Below are 18424 nucleotides of genomic sequence, written 5' to 3'. Positions count from 1 at the left end.
TCCTCCCCCCGAGGAGCGCGGCGCCGCTCCTCGCCTCCCTCCCCCCTCCCCGCCTACAACCCCCAGCACGCCCCGCGGGCGAGCCGAGAGGGTGGGAGGACGATGTCGGCGGGCGCCATGGCGGGCGCGGTGTCGGTGTCGGAGGTGGCGGTGTGCAACATGGCGTACGGCGGGCGCCTGGACGAGCTGCGCGCCCAGCTGCAGCGCGACAGGGGCCTGGCCACGGCGGCCGACCAGGTCAGCGCGGGTTGCGGGCTCTCCCCCCGCCCCGTGAGGCGGCGGCTCCCGGCAGCCGGCCCCGCTCGGCGCCCCGGGCTGACCGCCGCCCGCTCCCTCCCCACAGGCCGGCCGCACCGCGCTGCACTGGGCCTGCTCGGCCGGGCACGCCGCTGTCGCTGACCTGCTGCTGGGGCTCGGGGTGCCTGTCAGCGAGAAGGACGACGTGAGTGGGGCTGGGAGGGAGCGGGGGTCTGGGGGGGGGGAGAGAAATGGGGGTCTGAGGGGGAAAGGGGGCGGGGGTCTGAGGGGGAAAGGGGGGGGTCTGAGGGGGAAAGGGGGGGGTCTGAGGGGAAAAGGAGGGGTCTGAGGGGAAAAGGAGGGGTCTGAGAGAAAAACGGGTGCTGAGGGGAAGGGGGGTGCTGGGGTGAAAGGGAGAGCTGAGGGGAAGGGTAAGGCTGAGGGGAAAAATGGGGGCCCTGAGGGGAATGGAGGATCTGAGAGGAATGGGGGGGGGTGCTGAGGAGGGCATTATGTTGTGCCTCATGGTGAGGGACTTACTTTGAAGGCTTCTCACTGCTCTGGGTGGCGTTACAGAGTAGATCCCAAGCTCAGTGATTGCTCGGTTCCAGAGGATGTGGTCTGTTACTGTCCAGGAGAAAATATTTATGTTGTGAAGCATCCTAAAGGTCACCCTTGAAGAAGGAAGCGTTGTCCTGCTAGTGTAATGGGAGGGTGGGATATAGAAGGCATTGCAGAAACTTTTAGATGCCCTTTTCTGCCACTTTTGTTTGTTCTCAAAATATCTCCTTTGGAAAGCAACACCGTTGGGTCTGGAGGGGTGAGGTGCCCCCCAAGGTGCTGTACCTAACGGGAACAGAAGCGATTTCTGCCATTTACCTGCTCGCTGCTGTCAGGTAGTGCTGACATACAAGCAGACCTGAGGTGATACCAATCACATTTAGCTCGGCAGTTATAACACCATGCGCAATTTGATTAGCACGTAATCTGCTTTGCATTGGGGTTATGTTTTCATTGTGTTTTTTTTTTTCCCCCCTGAAATTCTTGGTTTTAATATTTATTTTTTTTCTTCTTATCTCTGCAGGCTGGTTGGACTCCCTTGCATATTGCCGCTTCGGCAGGCCGTGATGAAATTGTGAAAGCCCTCCTTGACAAGGGTGCTCACGTAAATGCTGTCAATCAGAACGGCTGTACGCCCCTGCATTATGCAGCCTCCAAAAATAAGCAGGAGGTATGGTTCCCTGTGCTACTGGGGGTGGTGTCGCTCTTGGAAGAGGTGTTTAATTAGAGGAACTTTTCTTCTTTCCAACCCCCTGTTTCTTCCCGCATGTTCAGATTGCAATCATGCTTTTAGAGAATGGAGCTGATCCAGATGCAACAGACCACTTTGAATCCACCCCATTACACAGAGCAGCAGCCAAAGGAAACCTAAAAATGATACAGATCCTTCTGCGGCACAAGGCGTCTGTTAATATACAGGACTCGGAAGGGAATACGCCTCTGTAAGTGATCATTTTTTTCATGTTTGTTTTGCTGACAGCATGGTCTCTATGAAATGAAACTCCAGTTCAAATTTTTAAAAACTTCTAGCTGCCTCAGAATAGTCCGTTGCTTCACATCTCTGTGTAATTAAAAAGAACTTGAGAAAATCATAATTAGTGTTTTGCATAAGTGTGTCTGTACCTACATACTTTAATTTGTGTTACTGCGTCTACTTACGAAGTGTGGAACACCTTTTTTAATTGCCTGGAATGCGTTCAGTTGCCACTAGGGGGTACAAAGCATGCTAATAACTTCAAAGTCAGAGGGAACTGGTCGTACAGGCTGGCTTACTCCGTCCTGCCAAGCAGGAGCTGGTTTTGGAAGCTTTTCTTCACCTCTCTAAGGAAAATAAGATGTAATTTATGTACAGCCAGTCCAGTGTTTGGTATTACCTTAGAGAGCAATTGGAATCTGTATGGGTGAAACCTTAACTGTTTTGAAGTTGGTGGCAAAACTCTGCCTTGTCTGCAGTGCAAGAAGGGTTTTGCCCTGAGTAAGAGCAAGCAGTATGTTTTTCTCATACATAAAGCCCAGTCTTATTGTAGAATACATGCATTTATTCTCAAGATATGCTACACAGAAAAAAAAGCTTTTGCTGCATTTGTAGTAACTCTTTACAAATTTAGTTGATCACTTTAAGTTCAACTAGAGATTACCATTTTCCAGTTTCGCTATGGATTATGTGCTCCTTAGCTTTGTTGGCTGCAGAGCCAAACCCAGACCTAAAGAAGTGCCTTAAATTTGTGAAGCCAGTAGCAGGAGGAGCGCTCTTGAGTTGCTTAATGACGAGAGTGACCTGATGGCAGACTTTGAAGTCTGCTTAGGTAGTTGGTTGCGTGTGGTTTTGTTGTTCTAGGGTTTCTCTCCCTTCTGACATTCATGCTGTCATTTTGACAAAGGATAATTATTGCTCTTTATAAGCTTGGACTACTTAAAAGTGGCTGTGGGTTTCTTGTTCTTATTGCAGTCATTTAGCCTGCGATGAAGAGAGAGTGGATGAGGCAAAGCTGCTGGTGTCTCACGGTGCAAGTATTCACATTGAGAACAAAGAAGAGCTGACGCCCCTGAAAGTGGCAAAGGGTGGCCTGGGAGCCATACTTAAAAGAATGGTGGAAGGCTAGTGAGGACTTTGAGCTTGACTCTTCCCTGTTGCACTTGTATTTAAGACTGCAAACTTCATGTTTTCGTAGTTCAACTAGGCTGTCATGTATGAGCATCAGCATGTGGTAATAAAATGTGTTTCTCTAGGTTTGCTTCAAGTGTACTGCCAAAACAGTCATTTGTACTTCTGTCGATTGTACAGATCACTGCTTTTAAAGTATTTTTGTTAACTTGCAGTTTGCTTTCAGTTCACACTATGATCATGTATGTCATTCCTTCTATTTCAGCGTCTAGTTTAGGGTTATTTCTTTCAAACAACAAGACCAAAAGTGCTTTACCTGTTTAAAGTCAATTTTGTCTTGGAAGCGTGTTCAGCATCTTTGTTTTTCTCTTAGCATTTGTGCTTGGGCTTTTTGTTTGTCTTTTTTTGGGTACTGATTTGCTTCCTTCAGATAATTCTAAATTACTCTTTTTCCTTTTGTCAAAGGCAGTTTGCTGAGTTACTTCAATAATTGTACCAGTTTTTACCCTTGTTAGTCTTTTTGAGTGAACTTGTAGTATTTTAAGCTTCTCTCTTACGTATTTTTAGTTTAGTTTTAAATCTAATTCATTTGATGAAGTGCACTGGGCTGCCTGCAGAATGGATGTGCAGCTTGAGTTACCTCTGCAAAGATACTATAATTATATGCTCTGGATACTTCGCTGGGATGTGCTTTGAATCTTTTTTTTTCCTGTTGTTCCTTCCATGGACCTCTCTGTTCTGTTTGACTTGCGTTGTGTAGCACTGACAGTGTTTTATAACAGAAGCCTGAGTTAATCCCTGTTTACTCATAGCAAATCCTGGTATTAAGTTATTAGAAGGTAGACCCAATGAACCTGAGTTGAAAAGTGTTTGTGACTGCAGCACAAATTGAGACACTTTATAATCTACCGTGCTTTGTGTGTTGTTTTTTTTTCCATAATCTTCCCCTGGGTTGATCTGGCAGACTGTTAGTTAAAACTTCATTTCAGTGTTAAAAGTAACGTGATTTTGTGGAGTGAGAACTGCCGCAGCAGTTCCCCAGCAACTGCACCCTCGTGGTGACTGTAACACTTGCTCTTTAACCAGCTGCCTGTGATTTTTCCTGCTGCTATGAATGCTTGTGAAAACTGCAGTTAATGGAAACTCCTCCTAAGTACCCCTCTAAGGACTGAATCGCTGGAAAGCTCCCCACTAGAAGTGTTCTTTTTACTGAGAGGACAGGAACTGTGCTGCCAAGCTGTCGTGTTGAATTTTCTTGAAATAGTTGAGAAACTAAGCATGTTTAGGGGGTGTTGTGCTTTGCATATTTTTTTCAGCAAAGAATAAGGTTATTGCTTTAGGAGTCTCAAAGATTTTCCTGTTCTCTCTGCTTCAGATAAAGATTTAAGGGATAAAGCATGCTTGTAAGGTGACTTCCTGCAGAATTCTTCCAGAGCATATGGGAATAAGGAGAGTGAGCTTCCTTATATGTAGGTTATTAGAAAAACTTCATTCTAGCAGCTTCTGTGATGACTGTATTCATGTAAGGTACTCCTTGGGCAGGGGAGAAGTGGAGCTATTCTCTAAATTGCTTTTTCATGCAAATCTTTGAAGGCTTCCATGCACTTGTCACTACTGCGTTTGTTTCTTACTTTTGTGCTGGTAATCTCTGGTTGAATTGACATAGGGGAGGTTGGGATTTTGTGTTTTGTTTTGTTTGCTTTTTAGTATGATGGGAATTAAATTCAATGTTTTAGTATTCAGCGATAGAACTGAGAGTTCTTACTGCTTAATATAACTTAATAACTAACATTTGTGGCAGAAATATTTGAGAGGGAAGTACGAAGTTCAACATGTGACCTCCTGTTCTGATGTTGGTAAGATATCTTGTGGCACCGGTGGAATAGCGTTCTCTGTTCTGAACAAATGTTGATGATGAAATTCTGTGAAATAAAGACAATTTCCTAAACAGCAGTCTTTGGTGTTATAAAACTTTATTAAACTTACGTGTAACAAAACCAATATTTCCTAACTAGCTTTTGTGCTTTGGATGAAGAGAGCAAGTCAGCTGAAAGCCTGCCATCCATTACACAGTATGGAAACAGAACATGTTTGTTCTTCAGCTGCAAGGAAATGTTGAAACAGAAGATGACCGTTTTTACAGTTTAACTTGTAGGGATTAAGGTAATGCAATTTATTTTGATAAGCAAGACAGAAACTTAAAACCAAACATAATCTTCACTAAGTACTTTTAAGTCTATCCTAGAAAGCAAAATGCAGGTTACATTGCACAGAGAGCAGTGGGGAAAACTTGCCTTTACAGTAACCCCTGGCTGTGCAGACCTTACTTGAAGCAGGAACTTGACTGAGTAAATGATGTTTTTTATACATTATGGAGGTGCTGCTGAAAACTTGAATTGAGAAAAGCTGAAGTTAAATTCTGTGGTGGTTCTTGATCTTTGTATAGAGAAAAAGAAGGAAAAAAAAGTAAAAAACCCTGCCACAGCTCTGTAGCTTTTTTAAATCCCCTTCCCTGGAAGATGGTGGCTTGGATGTTGGCTTAATATCTGCTTTCCATGCTAATGATTCTTACTCCCTCAGGAGGACATAAATGGGCCATGCAGCAAAGACTGTTAAAACATCTGAAGCAAATTGTGAAAAACACTGTGTCCTGCATAGCTCTGCAGGGTTTTTGAGCTACATGCCATGGTTCAGTATCTGATTTGGCTTGTACGTTGCCAAGAGCAGCAGTGGAAAGCTATGAACTGTGTCCCATTCTTTACAATAAACTGTTTTACATGAGAGAATCTTCATACTGAGGACAAACATCTGTCAGAAGGCTTACAAAAATATCTCAGAATGCTAGGAAATTCTGAATAAATGTTTTTGGTATTTTCCTTACCTTCCTCTTCGCCTCCAGCAGTCTGTTCTGCTTTTTTTTGGGGTGGGTTGGTGGTTGTTTTTTTTTTTTTTAATAACAAACTGGTGATTAGAAGTAAGAGAACTTATAAAATGAACAGAACAATTGAATGTATAAAAGCATTAACATTGAGCAATCTCTGTAGTTTTTTAGCACATGTAAGACCTGGGGTAGTCTAGGAACATTGTCTGTGTTAGCTGTATGATGCAATTACAACTTCACCAGACTAAGCCCCTATTTTAGAAGTTATATAAGAAATAGATGCAGAGAAGCTTCTGAAGTTGAGATTAAGGAAAGATTAAAACCCAGTGACAGTGACCACTTAATGTAGTCCTTCCATATAATAATGAGAGTGCTGTTGCAGACACCTGAAATCTGGAAGAGCGTTGCAGTAAATAAAATGCAATTGGCATATATACAGGAGATTTCTTTGAAAATACGCTATCTCATTTATAATTAATGCAAATAAAGCAGTGTCATGAGGAGCTGTGTATATTCTTCTATGAAGGGCAAGAGTAAAAGAATGCCTAGGAGTGTTGGAGAAGAAATTATTACAAGTTAATGGCACTCTCAGCCAGGTTATAAGCTCCCTTGGACCAACAATGCATTTGAATTTTCTCATTAGGAAACACCTGTGGTGAGAAATGGCACCCAAACAGGAGAAGGCTGTACGTGCTCTTCTCTTGCTGTTACTGACCATGCTTATAAAACTATCAGCGAGAATATAAGAAATTTTCCTTAAGCTTCTACACCTAGACTGCATGGTTAAGAGTTTGCAGATTTTGCTCGGTAAAATTGCCACCTCATTTAACAAAAGACGCCTGCCTAAGAAGAAGCTTGTATACAAGTCATGACTTAATGTTTGCCTTGGATATTTTGGAGAGAGAACAGTGATCCACTGACAGGATGCAGCAGTGTTGGCACTAGTAAGAGTTTGATACTTGTGGTCCAGCATGAGCAGTTTTTAGCTAAAACAATGTTGTAAGAACATTGTAAGTGATCTTTTACTCTGAAATGAAACACTAGGCTGCACGTATCAAAGTCAAATGTTTGAAAGCCACAACACTATGTAGAAAGGACAGTGAATGCAGTTAGCTTAATGATCCAAACTGAATCACAGAATTGTAGGGGTTGGAAGGGACCTCGAAAGATCATTGGGTCCAACCCCCCTGCCAAAGCAGGTTCCTTAGAGCAGGCTGCCCAGGTAAAATGGGCATGTTGATGAGGACTTAATGCCTTATTTGTCAGTAAAGATACTTAGAGCTGTAGGAGCTGGACCTGAAAATTTTAGCTCAGATGTATCCTTCAATCTGTTTTAAAGATGGCTGGTGTATACCAATAACTTTTACAGGCTAGAAACAGTCACCAAAGGAGAAATAGTAGATCTTATAGAAGACTTAAGTGCCAAAACGTCCCAGATCCCCAGGTCAGACAGTTTTCTCTGCAGTGCACAAGACTGGAAGTGGTGTCTCCTTAGGTCAGTGAGTATCTGCCTCATGTAGGTCTTAGGGAGCTGCTGAGGCTGTGTGTCTGGTCCCTGAACCAGCTCTGGAATGCTGATGTCTTGGGAACTCTAAAGTCAGAAGGTTGTGGTTAACAAAGTGTGTCCCATGTTAGGCAGCAACAGGGTAAACGTTTCCAGGACTGTTTTGGTTTTGTAACTTTAAGTGGAATTCAGACACAAGATTTCATTGGTCCAGGTCTTTAAATCTGTTTCTGCGCTCTGATGAAATTGATGAAACGTGTTTTTAGTTCTGAAGTGCAAAATCAGATCCTTTAAACATTGCAGTGTACCGGCCATGATGGTAGTTCTTGGTCCACAGGAGACATGAGGTTGGCCAACACTTCACGGAGAAGGCTTCTGTGGCTCAGAACTGTATGGACACATACATCATTACTGATAGCTGACAGGAACGTCATATTTTCTTCAATGCTTGACACCATTTTCTAATTAATTTTGTAAAATAGATTGTATAACTGTGGATGGTAGTTTTTTATATTTATTATCTAGTTATAAATACATGTGAAATTTGGTTAACTTAAAGACCCAATCTGCTACGCACAAAGTGCAGGTGTAGCATCCTTTTCAATCTCCAGCCCAATGTTTCCCAAAACAAATGCAGATTTAAGTTTAAGTCCCAATGCTATGTTAATTCAATGACAAATTTGCTTTTTTGTTATTTTTTTTTTCATAATGGGCTCTAAAACTGACAAGGAAAACTGTTGAAATAAACTCTAGGCTGTTTCTTCTTTTTCCACGTCTTGCTTCTCATCATTTTCAGGTGTTCCAGAGGCTGCTGTTTCATCAACACTGGGGTATTCGTTTGTCGCATTGCTTGATGGAACTGTGGTTGCAGGTATGTTTTCTTCATTCGGTACCTGAACGTACTCTGCATTGGATTGTTTCTGAGCCATTACTCTGCAGGGAGACAGGATGAGGATTGTAATTTCATGTATTGAAATCCCATCTACACTAGAGTCTTTCAAAAGAATGTATCTTCATAGTTTTGTCATCTGAACAGTAACCCCCATATTATTAGGACTGTTACGAGAGCACCTGAGAAGGTACAAAATTGCTGTTAAGACAGAGATTGACAGTGGTGGATAATAAGACTGATCTGCACCACTGGTTTAAGTGATTTTATTAGAAAAAAAGTGGGGTTTAGTATGTTTAAATGCCAGCTCATTAAAGCAGAATGGGAAACTGAGTGTCTGACAGTATCTGAAAAGGGAGAGCAAAATAAACTGGTTGGTGTGAACTTTCAGGGAAACTGCACGCAGATCTGGTGTCCCATTCAAATACATAAAAATAAGGTACAGTCAGAAAAGAGCTGTGAAAAGGCTGACATCTAGAAAAATATTTTTAGTAATAGATATGAATTCCATTTCCCTTATCGAAAAAATAATAAATCAACTCCCAATATTTAAGTACTTTCACATATAAAAAATATCAGATACTAGTGGGTTAATTCAATGTAGTAAGGTTTATTAGGGTCCAAGCACTTAATCGGAAGTTAAAGCTACACCAGTTCAAAGCAGAAATCATGTGCATGAGTGGCCACTGGCCTGGATTAGCAGTAATCCCCATCAGGAAGTTTTAGACCCCTGCTACAGGGCAGCGTCCAGACGACATGACAATCTTTGCTGGCTCAGCTGCGTGTATTAATTTAACGTTTAACATCATGGAGCTGACTGTGTAGCATATGAGATGATACTTACCGTGGAGATTTGGCAGTTTAGGAGAGAAATGAGCAACCAAAGTGCAGAGAAAAAGACATTTCCAAAGCAGGATCAAAATGGACATTCTGAGCTCCATTCTTTGCCTAAACCTTAGTGGCTCCAGCCGTTTGAGATGCTTTAGAGTATCCCAAGCATGTGTCCCATAGCCCTTTGTCATGTCTAGTAGTCAATTCTCTAAGAGAAACCCTTAGCTGCTATACCTTTTTTGACTTCATCCACCTGCTATTAACAACCACGATAAACTTTTAAATACAAAACACTGTTTTTCCAACCTATATTTTAGGTATTGTTTGGTAGTAGCTGCTTGTAAACATAAGGAAGAGGGTAATGATCACCCATATTATAAGTGCAAAAGCCTAAAAGTCACACAAAAGCAAATACTCTCACTTTGGAAGTTTTCTCAAGCCTTGTATTATTTACTCTTCTATAAATGTTTACAGTATTTATGTTTTACTTTAGCTCTAGTTTATCAGCAGTGCTTTACAGAAACAATTGTCTTAAAATCAAGCAAACAAACAAATTCTTACTGCATTTCATTACTTGATGACTTCTTTTTCTTTGCTTTCTTGGTTAAGACCCAGACGACAACACAAATGATAACAGCTGCCACAATTGCTCCAATTAATGCTCCAGCAACAATAGCACTGTCTGAATCTAGAAAGAAAAAAAAAAAGAGTTTTTAAAAAGTATTAATCCAGCAAAATCCCATAGAAATTTAGTGGAGGATCCTTTACCAGAAAGAAGGCATTCAATTCAAAGACCTAAAAAACTAAGTGTGTTTTTCCAGGAGAGACGCCAAAGATACTCTAGGAAAAAGAGAACCGGGCTTTTATGACCTTTGCTGCCTCCTTTCTTAACAGTTAGCACCCTACTCACAACAAGCCCCATGTTTATGACTGGCTAAGGGAAATAGTGGGTTGTTAACATTGGCAGTAGTCGAAAGCCTTTGCTCTTCAGTCCTTGCAAACAAATTCTGAAATTGAGGTTGCCTTTATCTCTGTTGCTCAGCTGCATGATCTGATTGTGAACCCTAAAAACCTATTTCCACTTCAGCACAGCTGCTAGCTCTGACCTGCCATTTTCATTTTATAGACCACTGAGTAATTGAGTACTCATTTCAGGGACATATCTCGTGATTGCTTATACAATATACACTTGGCTCTTGTTAAATGTTACTGTTTACATGAAAAATCTGCAAACAGGCATGGTTGACTACTGCCTGTATTTCCCCCAAAAAAATCTGTTTTAAAGATATTACAGCATTTTTCTTCAAAGAGTATGTCATAGATCATATACGGGGTTATTTTCACTTACGCATTGAAGTTAGGTCAAGCTCACAGGTACTGTTCCCCATGACATTGCTGGCTATACAGCGGTAATATCCTGTTTCAAAGGTAGTGAGGTTGCCAATGTACAGAATGCCAGTGGTTGGATCTGTGGCAAACAGAGAACAGGTACAGATTAACATTCGTATACTTTAGAGGGAAATGGTTTTCTTTAGTTGGTATTACTGAGAGCTTTTAAGAGAAGAAAAACAGTACAAGCTAAAGGGTTTTCCCATTATTCTTTCATTCTTTATACATATATTATTTAAATCCAAAACATTTACCTTCTTTGACAATTACTACAGTGGATCCTGTAGGAACATATTAGAAGATGAGTAGTATGCCCATACTCTGTAAGTAAGTCTGTCTAATGTTTCACCAGCACTGATACTATTGTCAATGTAATTTAATAAATGAAAAGCTAACAGGTACTGAAGATGTTCAGGATGGATTTCTTAGCAACTGAATGACAAATTGCCTTAATTTGAATGTAAGTTCACTCAAAATTCCAAAGGAAGAGAGATGTAAAGGTATGAACATTTCTCCCATTTTAACATTGTTTAAATTTAAAGTAATGGTTGGTATAGACAAGACTTTAATGTGCCACACAGTTTTTATTAAAACAAACAAACAAAAAAAGTTTAAAAAAAATAAGAAAAAATAGCTCTTTGTAACAGTCAATTTGAGTGTGTAAAAATATGAATTTGTGATACTGAACATCAGAAGAGGAGGGTAAGATTTAACTGCCCTATGTGAAGCAAAGTGTTTGAAATCCGAGCTGGTACTACGGCACTCCAGCTCTTGAGCACAGTATGGCAGTCCTGTAGTTACGTACTGAATTGCTCAGTCACAGGCGTGAGGGTATTGTCGTCTACTTTGTACCAGTGGTAGGTAGGGTGAGGCAATCCCTCTTCACATTTGCATAAGAGGTAGATTAGATGGCCTTTCTCTGGTGTTCCTTCTATTTTGCAGAAAGGCTTTGATGGTTTGACTGTAAAAGAACAAGAACAGACACATGAGTTCACACCCAGGGCTGCAAGCTTCCACATCGAGGTCTATTTCTGTGCTGCTGTAGTAAAGAATAAAACCACAGTTACAGATTTCTGTCCAAGAGCATAGTCTTGTTTATGCATCTGACCAAAAGCTCTCCTGTAAAGACTTCAGTAATACTAAATATATACATGTGGCCTAGGATACATTTTTATTATCTTTTCTTCCTTTGCATGCTAAATAAATACTATTACGGGGATGGTGAGATTTTAGGCATTGATGACAACTATCAATTACTTATACTAGACCAGTCACTATTCATTCTCTACCATTTTCTGCCACATAACAACATCTTTCCTTCAGGGCATTGGAGCTTTTCCACATAAAAAGAGAGGGTCAAGGCCTGATTCTTCAGTATCTTGCAGTTGTGGAATAAATAAATCAACTATAGTTATGTGGAGAAAAGAAAAAAAACAAACAGTTTTGATAGTTTCCTCACTTTGTACACTGAAGATTTTGCTTCTGCTTACAGCTATTATTTTTCATTTCCTATGTCTACGCATGCTGTTGTGGTTCTTTGGAGTACCATCACTGGAACTATACTGGCAATGAACACAGCCAAATTTTATGTGCATAAGTGAGTTTTCATGGGAAAAGTACAGTCTCTTCCCTTAACTGCTCCAAGATTTACTCTTTGGGAGATTTTAGATGAGAATTAGTAATTGTACTGTGAAAATGTGACTTTCAGGAAATAAATTTACATGTGTCTTTGTCCTATACGTGGCAGACAGGCAACTGATACTGCAATCTCTTTCATAAGGGTTTGATTCGTACCTCTGACCAGGTATGAGTTCTCAGTACAAAAGCAATGGTTAGATGGGGTTAGTACAAACTTTTGACTTACTAGGAAGTAAATGTCATTCTGCTCTTTTTTCCTCCTTTCTGAAATTTTGGTCTTTGCTGGGCCTGGGTTATGCTTAAAAGTAATGGCTTCACAGAGAAGTTGTCATTTACAATTAGAAGGGCTTTTTATTTTAATCAAACAGTATCATTCTTTTTCCAACACGAACAATCTAGTGAACTCGGATAATTCCAGCTACCTGCTTAAAACAGGTAGTTTTTCGAGACCACAAAGTGAATCTGAAGGCCTCTCGTGGAACCATGAGATTTTACTGTAGGTCAAGCAAGTGTAGCTCATGAGTGGTATCAGGGCAGGTCTGCTTCGTCTGGAAGCTAGATGGCACCACAAGCTCTGCCTACCTTCAAAGCCCATGGAGAAAAGCTCCGCATCAGTACACAAGTGAGCCCTTCTTTCTGCATCACAGGCCTTGTTCATCACAGCCCCGTCATTCCCTCTGCTGCTGCATATTTTGAGGCGTGAATTCATTTTTTTTGTAATAGGGCAGGAAAACTACAATACAGCAGTACAGAGGAAAGGCACTTACCCAGCACATTGACAATCACTGATTTTTGGCTCTGGCCAGCATCATTCAGTGGGCTGAAAACTTCGCAGGTGTAGGAACCAGTGTCAGAGGGCTGCATGTTGGAGATTGTTATCGATGCATTCCCTGGACCTGTTGCAGCTGTGATCCTGTTCTTAAACTCTCCATAGGAGTAAGACTGTCCTCCTGAATAATAATAGATCTGTGGTAGAAAATCCATTGTTAGTTTCAAAACAAGAGATCTTACTGCCACTTTGTTTGCTACTCGTAACTGGATTATGGTTGATTTTTGATTAAGTGAAGCAAGGTCACCCCCTTTCTTGCACCTTTCCCCAAGAAAACAGAGATAAACATGTAGTACATTTGCATATATATTTCTAATGGTTCTTAGATGACAAACTTTTCAGGACAGGGATTTTTTTAGTTGTGTAAATGGACAGTAGCTATTTTTTGTAGGTCCTTCAGTCACAGACTTAAGATCATTGACCATCGTATGACAAATCTGTGTACAAATGCTAAGTTATGTGCAATTAATAGTGGCACTGATTGAAGCACTGATCATTTGTGATATTAATACGCAGCTTAGTAGAAGATTATGACAGGAATGGACTTGTCATTGCAAAAAGGGGGTGGCTGCAGAGCTTTCCAAATATAGAAGCTAGCAAACAGAGAACTGAAGTGAATCCACATGACATAGGTCTAAGCAAACAAGGTGCCTGATCTGTTTGCAGTGAATCTGGAAGCAATAATAGTGCAGTACAAGAACACCAGCAGAATCATCACACGTGCAGTTAGAGCAACTATGCTGTTCTTGTTTGTGTAATCAAGATCAGAGTCAGTGTCATGAACTATCTTGTTCTTTTTTCTTTTTTTTTTTTTTGAATTTATAGCGTAGATGGAAGTCAAGAACAGCTGTTGGCTTCAGTGCTTGAAGTCGTACCTATTTGGGATCAAGAAGTTCCACTTTTACTATACAGTAGTAAACTTTTGCAGAATTAAAGGCATGGTAAGCAAAAATGTATCTAAGGAATGCAGCATTTAAATTAAAATTAGCTATTTAACATTGACGGATTTCACTGATTTCAGCAGCATGAATTGTACTTAAGAGCACTCTGGGAACAGAGTTGGCCTCATAAGCTTATAAGCCCAAACTCGTCGACTGAACAGAGGGATAAATTGTGTTCATTATGGAGACTGGTTGGTAGTTTGAGACTTGGGCCATGAGCTGTGATACTTCATCTGCTTTGGGGTGAATATAATAGTTCTCAAGGAGTACGTGCAATCTGTCCTGTCTAACTCTGCTGGGAAATCTAGATCTGAAAGAACAAAGCTAATGTGAAAGACTATGGAACGTTAATTACTTCTCTCAGATATTACTAATAGTATTATATATAAGTGGTAGTGCTTGGGATAAGCAGTATGCTCCCCAGTGCACAAACGCCATTTTCTAGGCAAATGGAGTGGCTGCAGCACAATCCATAAACCATTTTCTCACACTGACGAGTGGTAACCATACAGAATTACAGGTTGGCACCCAAATGGATCTAACATTTGTCCCACTGACAGTATTCTGGAATCAGCACTGTAAATGTATTTATGGAAGTTGGACCCGACAACATATTTTTAATGGAAATAGTTGGAAAATGCTTGTGGGAAAAAGTTTCACAGACTGGTGTAAAATGCCATTCATGCTTGACTAATATCAAAAGTTCTTTTTTGTCAAAGCTTCCTGCCTGTGGGGACACTGCAAAACCCCAGGCAAGGAGTATAATTTGCTTTACCTTGCAGATCAACTGATTGCCTTTTGAATTAAGAATATTTATTCTTAATTCTATTTATCCACCCTGATACAGTGTTGACTGAAATCTTTAAGCAATGTTATCTCAAAACCTTTATTAGCTTAAGGCAAGCTACACCCCAAAACTGCCTGAACATAGCTGGTGTATGCAGTGATAAAGCTTTGAAATGAAGGTCAAAATGCAAGGCTGCACAGCACCAGCAGCCTCGGTACTGCAGCTTGGCCCCCTCTCAAGTGCAGTTTTGTCTGCTTTCCAGCCAGACTTGATCTGTCCCTGCCCCAGGATTGCAAACACCAGGTACAATTGAGGCAGGGCTCTGAGTACCAGAGCTACTGCGTGCTTTGCCAGCACGTGGGAAACTGGTGTTGCAGCGGGGAAGGATAACAGCTTTAATGTTAGCACAGCGTGGGCTTTGTTAGCAGTCTGCAAGACTGTTGGAGAGACTCTCCAGCTTCCATTTTTTCCATGCAAGCCCATCAGGTTTAAAAGCGGCTTTATGCTTTGCTAATATAAAACTGATATGCCTGTAATTAAAAAAAGCTATTGGCCACAATTCTTTCATTTTCTACTTATCATAGTACAAGCAACAACAGAATGTCATACACTGCTCAATTCATGACTTTGAAGTTACAAAACCTGTGAATTCTGACCTCAGGCATCTCTTAAACAGATATTCCTCTATAGATCCCAGCAGTGATGGATTTGTGCCTCCTCTCAGTCGGTAGTGTGATGGTCATTTGAGTAGGGTAAGGGCAGGAGCTTCCATCAGCTTCATACTAGTGTGAAATTCAGTTGCACAATGTCTTGTATGAGGTAGTGCCTGATTTGCAGCAGCGTGAGAGGAGAGACAGGTCCACTGTATCCTTTCATAGGGCTTCACTATTGAAAAAAGGTCTAAATTCTCTTCAGCCTACCTCAGAGTCATTTGGGATTTATGCCTGCTGTGTACCAGCTCAGCTACAGCACATGTTCCTGGGAAACAAGTCTGGCACTGCAAGTTGTAAATGCAGTCAGAGCATGCCAGTAAACAACACAGAGGAGCAAGTGCTCCCTGTGAGCATGGTTTAATTCGTCTGATGTCAGGGTGAATTATGCATCTAAGCCCTCATACTCACTGCATACCTCACTGCAAAATTAATCCTCAGCGCTCTTTCTTCCTTTCTGAATGGACACAGAGGAAATATTTTGTGTACACCGTTAAATCTGAGGCAGGTGTCAGCACAGCAGAGAATATTTCTTCTCTTCGTGGATTTAAACCGAATCTTTTAGTATTTTTGTTGTTGTTTGAACTATGAATATATAAACACAGTTGAACAGCTTAAGGAAATGCACTCGGTTCCCCTGCAGGCTCCTGTCCTTTCTCTCTTTTGCTCCTGTATGATGCTTATCTCGCTAGCTGTGGAGTTCATTGCCTGAAGGAAGGTGGTAAACACCAAAAAGGCTGAGTAATGTTGTGATTAATTACCGAGTGTATATCTTGTCCCAGAGGTATGATTGGATTGTGTACACAGGAAATTTCATTTAAGAGGAACATGTTTCAGTTAATTGGCTGCGAATTTGTAGCCCGTTTGAAACAATACACTCAAAATTAATATTTTAAACCCTTGTATAAAAAGTTTGTATATTGTCCTTGAAAAGATCATGTTTATGCCTTTCAAAAAACTGATAAGAAAATATTTGCAAAAATGTATCTATTCCATTTCAGAAGTCAAAAACTTGTTTTCTGTTGAAGATAAAGCTTTTTTTTTTTTTTGGCAACTGACAGCTGATATCCCTTCCCACAAGTATGCATCTCATTGACATTTCTTTCTGTTTTACCTAAAATGTCCTTAAAATGTCTACATGGGAAAAAGTATAAATGTAGTCAATGGCAGTCCTTTGCCAGAGGCCTTTTTAAATCAGCGTGATAAATATGTTTAAAGTCCAGTATCTTGAATGTAAAAAGTACCCAAGAAATCTGCTGTGTTCTCTGTAAAAGTAAGCACTTAATGTCCTCAAGCAAACCATGAGCAGCTCTAGTGAAGTCGATGATTTACCAGTGGAAAAACAATACTGTGGATGTAGTAATGGTTGCTACTTCTAATTACCAGCTAGTTTGCTCATGCGAGTTTTTATATAATGATGCCTTTTCACATTTCAAGGGAGCAGCTGCCTCGGATGACTAATCAAATAACTGACAAAAAAAAAAGAAAATGTGAGATTATCACTCCTAAAAATGCTGTCCCTAATAACTCCACAATCTGAAACAGCAGTTTCTGCAAAACAGCTAAAAGCTGTCCAGAAAGTCTCTCCTTGGTCTTGGAAAGGATTGCAGTTTGTTCTTTAACTTGTGGGCCAGGGTTTGCTTAACGCCCAGCGGTGTCAGCAGTCATCCCTCCTGTCTTTCTAAGGCAATGGCATGGTTAGTCTGTGTTTCCAGAGTCACAGTGTCTGCTACAACCAAGAGGATTTGGTGTCATAGAGCTCCAAGGCAGTTGAACTATTTGTGTACCTGTTCAGGAAATACGTATTACAAACAGGACAGGGAAGGAAGTGGGAATGGTCATGCTAGTTTGGAAGAAAATCTTGGTAACCTCAATGCTGGAGGCAAGGTCATTTGTGTCGTGAATTCAGAAGGATTTGGTACATGAAATCACACATCCTTTTCTACCTTCACCTGACTTGTGGGCAGGTTGTTCCCCTTCTTGTGTGATGGTGAGGAAAGTGCTCGCCTGAAGAGGAAGCAGTTGGCAAAGCTGCGTTGAGGGTTTTCGATGGCTGCCGGATGTCTGGCAGAAAAGGAGAAACCCACCTACAGGTTTGTTTATACAGCGTCTCCCATACAGCAATCTAGTTCCTTGGGGAGTAGAGGACACGTGTGAAAAAGCAGGCAGAAAATTAGAAGAAACGTGCCTCCATCTGCTTCCTTTCCCTTCTTGGGGCCAGACAAATAAATGCTAGAATTAGTGTAAATGTGTGTCTTTCAAATGGCTTTGGATGGACTCAGTCCAGGTCAGTGTTCCTCCCATCTCCTGGTGCCATCACACCACATTGCTGTATTGCCTAGTGCATCTGGGTGTCAAACTTGTAAAAACAGACGTACTTGAAGATGCGTTACAAAACGTCCCACTTAATCCGCACAGTAGCCTTGATTTCCTGACTGTGAGGCAGAACGAGGACATGGCTTCCTGTCTAATACTCGTCTTCCCTCCCCAAGCCCATCTCGCTTTCTCCCACCAGCAGATGCAAAGCTGGAGCATCCTGTCCGATGAAGTTTCTCTAGGCTGATGTATGCGTGTTGTTCTATCATTTTCTCTGTCATTTTCTCAGGCTACCATAAAAAGAACTGTTGAATTCTCTTTCTCACCGATAAGTGCAAAGGGAGATATTAACAACTTTAGCAGATAGATATCATCATCTCTTTCTGAATTCTGAGTACAGACAGAATTTATAAAATAACAAGGGAAAAAATGTATTCATCTTTCCCTTAAGCATTTTACCATCTAATTAGAGAGCAAATGCTGCACTCTCCAAGTGTTAATTAAAGCCCAAGGCGCGGATTCTGAACTTGCTAGATAAGCAGGCAAAAGCTCACATGTGCATTGGTTTCGTTGACGTGTGCCGTGTGACTGAGCCTGGCCCCAAATGCATTGGCTCATCCACAGCTGCTTTTTACACATTTTTAGTGAAACTTTGATCTGCCAGACTGCAGCGGGGATATATCCCCGACATTACTGGGATTTTTGTCATGGGTAACCGAGGATGACTGGAAGCCTCTTGTTACAATTGCACGTTGGAAGAAGAAAGGTATGGAGTCAGAAGCCTTTAGAGAATTAATCATTCAGCAG

At 41.1% G+C, this 18424-nt stretch overlaps 3 protein-coding genes across 4 annotated transcripts in view; 2 read left to right on the top strand and 1 right to left on the bottom strand.

Annotated features, from left to right (window-relative positions):
* Nucleotides 1-65: 65 nt before the first annotated feature.
* Nucleotides 66-4855, top strand: PSMD10 (proteasome 26S subunit, non-ATPase 10). Its single transcript, XM_083797444.1, has 5 exons — nucleotides 66-237; nucleotides 344-442; nucleotides 1322-1468; nucleotides 1573-1739; nucleotides 2747-4855. The coding sequence occupies exons 1-5, from the start codon at nucleotides 103-105 to the stop codon at nucleotides 2898-2900; spliced, it is 702 nt and encodes a 233-aa protein (XP_083653570.1). The 5' UTR covers nucleotides 66-102; the 3' UTR covers nucleotides 2901-4855.
* The window catches only part of VSIG1 (V-set and immunoglobulin domain containing 1), a 27292-nt gene continuing 13354 nt past the window's right edge, over nucleotides 4487-18424 (bottom strand). The window contains exons 3-7 of one of the 2 annotated variants that reach the window (XM_083797434.1): nucleotides 12802-13000; nucleotides 11202-11357; nucleotides 10356-10475; nucleotides 9569-9695; nucleotides 4487-8220 (exon numbers count right to left, since the gene is read on the bottom strand). In XM_083797434.1, coding sequence (XP_083653560.1) covers nucleotides 8037-8220; nucleotides 9569-9695; nucleotides 10356-10475; nucleotides 11202-11357; nucleotides 12802-13000 — 786 coding nt within the window. In that variant the 3' untranslated portion in view covers nucleotides 4487-8036. The remainder of the gene's footprint in view (nucleotides 8221-9568; nucleotides 9696-10355; nucleotides 10476-11201; nucleotides 11358-12801; nucleotides 13001-18424) is intronic. The other variant, XM_083797435.1, reaches the window with a different exon arrangement.
* Nucleotides 5005-18424, top strand: part of LOC310880888 (synaptotagmin-like protein 2) — a 72594-nt gene continuing 59174 nt past the window's right edge. Inside the window, exons 1-2 of the mRNA XM_083797351.1 lie at nucleotides 5005-5065; nucleotides 8084-8158. The gene's annotated coding sequence lies outside the window, so the exon portion shown is untranslated. The remainder of the gene's footprint in view (nucleotides 5066-8083; nucleotides 8159-18424) is intronic.

The sequence above is a fragment of the Anser anser genome (genome assembly GCF_964211835.1).
Source record: "Anser anser genome assembly, chromosome: 13".
Taxonomy (NCBI): domain Eukaryota; kingdom Metazoa; phylum Chordata; class Aves; order Anseriformes; family Anatidae; genus Anser; species Anser anser.
The sequence above is the reverse complement of the archived record's forward strand: the minus strand, read 5'-3'. Positions and strand labels throughout refer to the sequence as shown.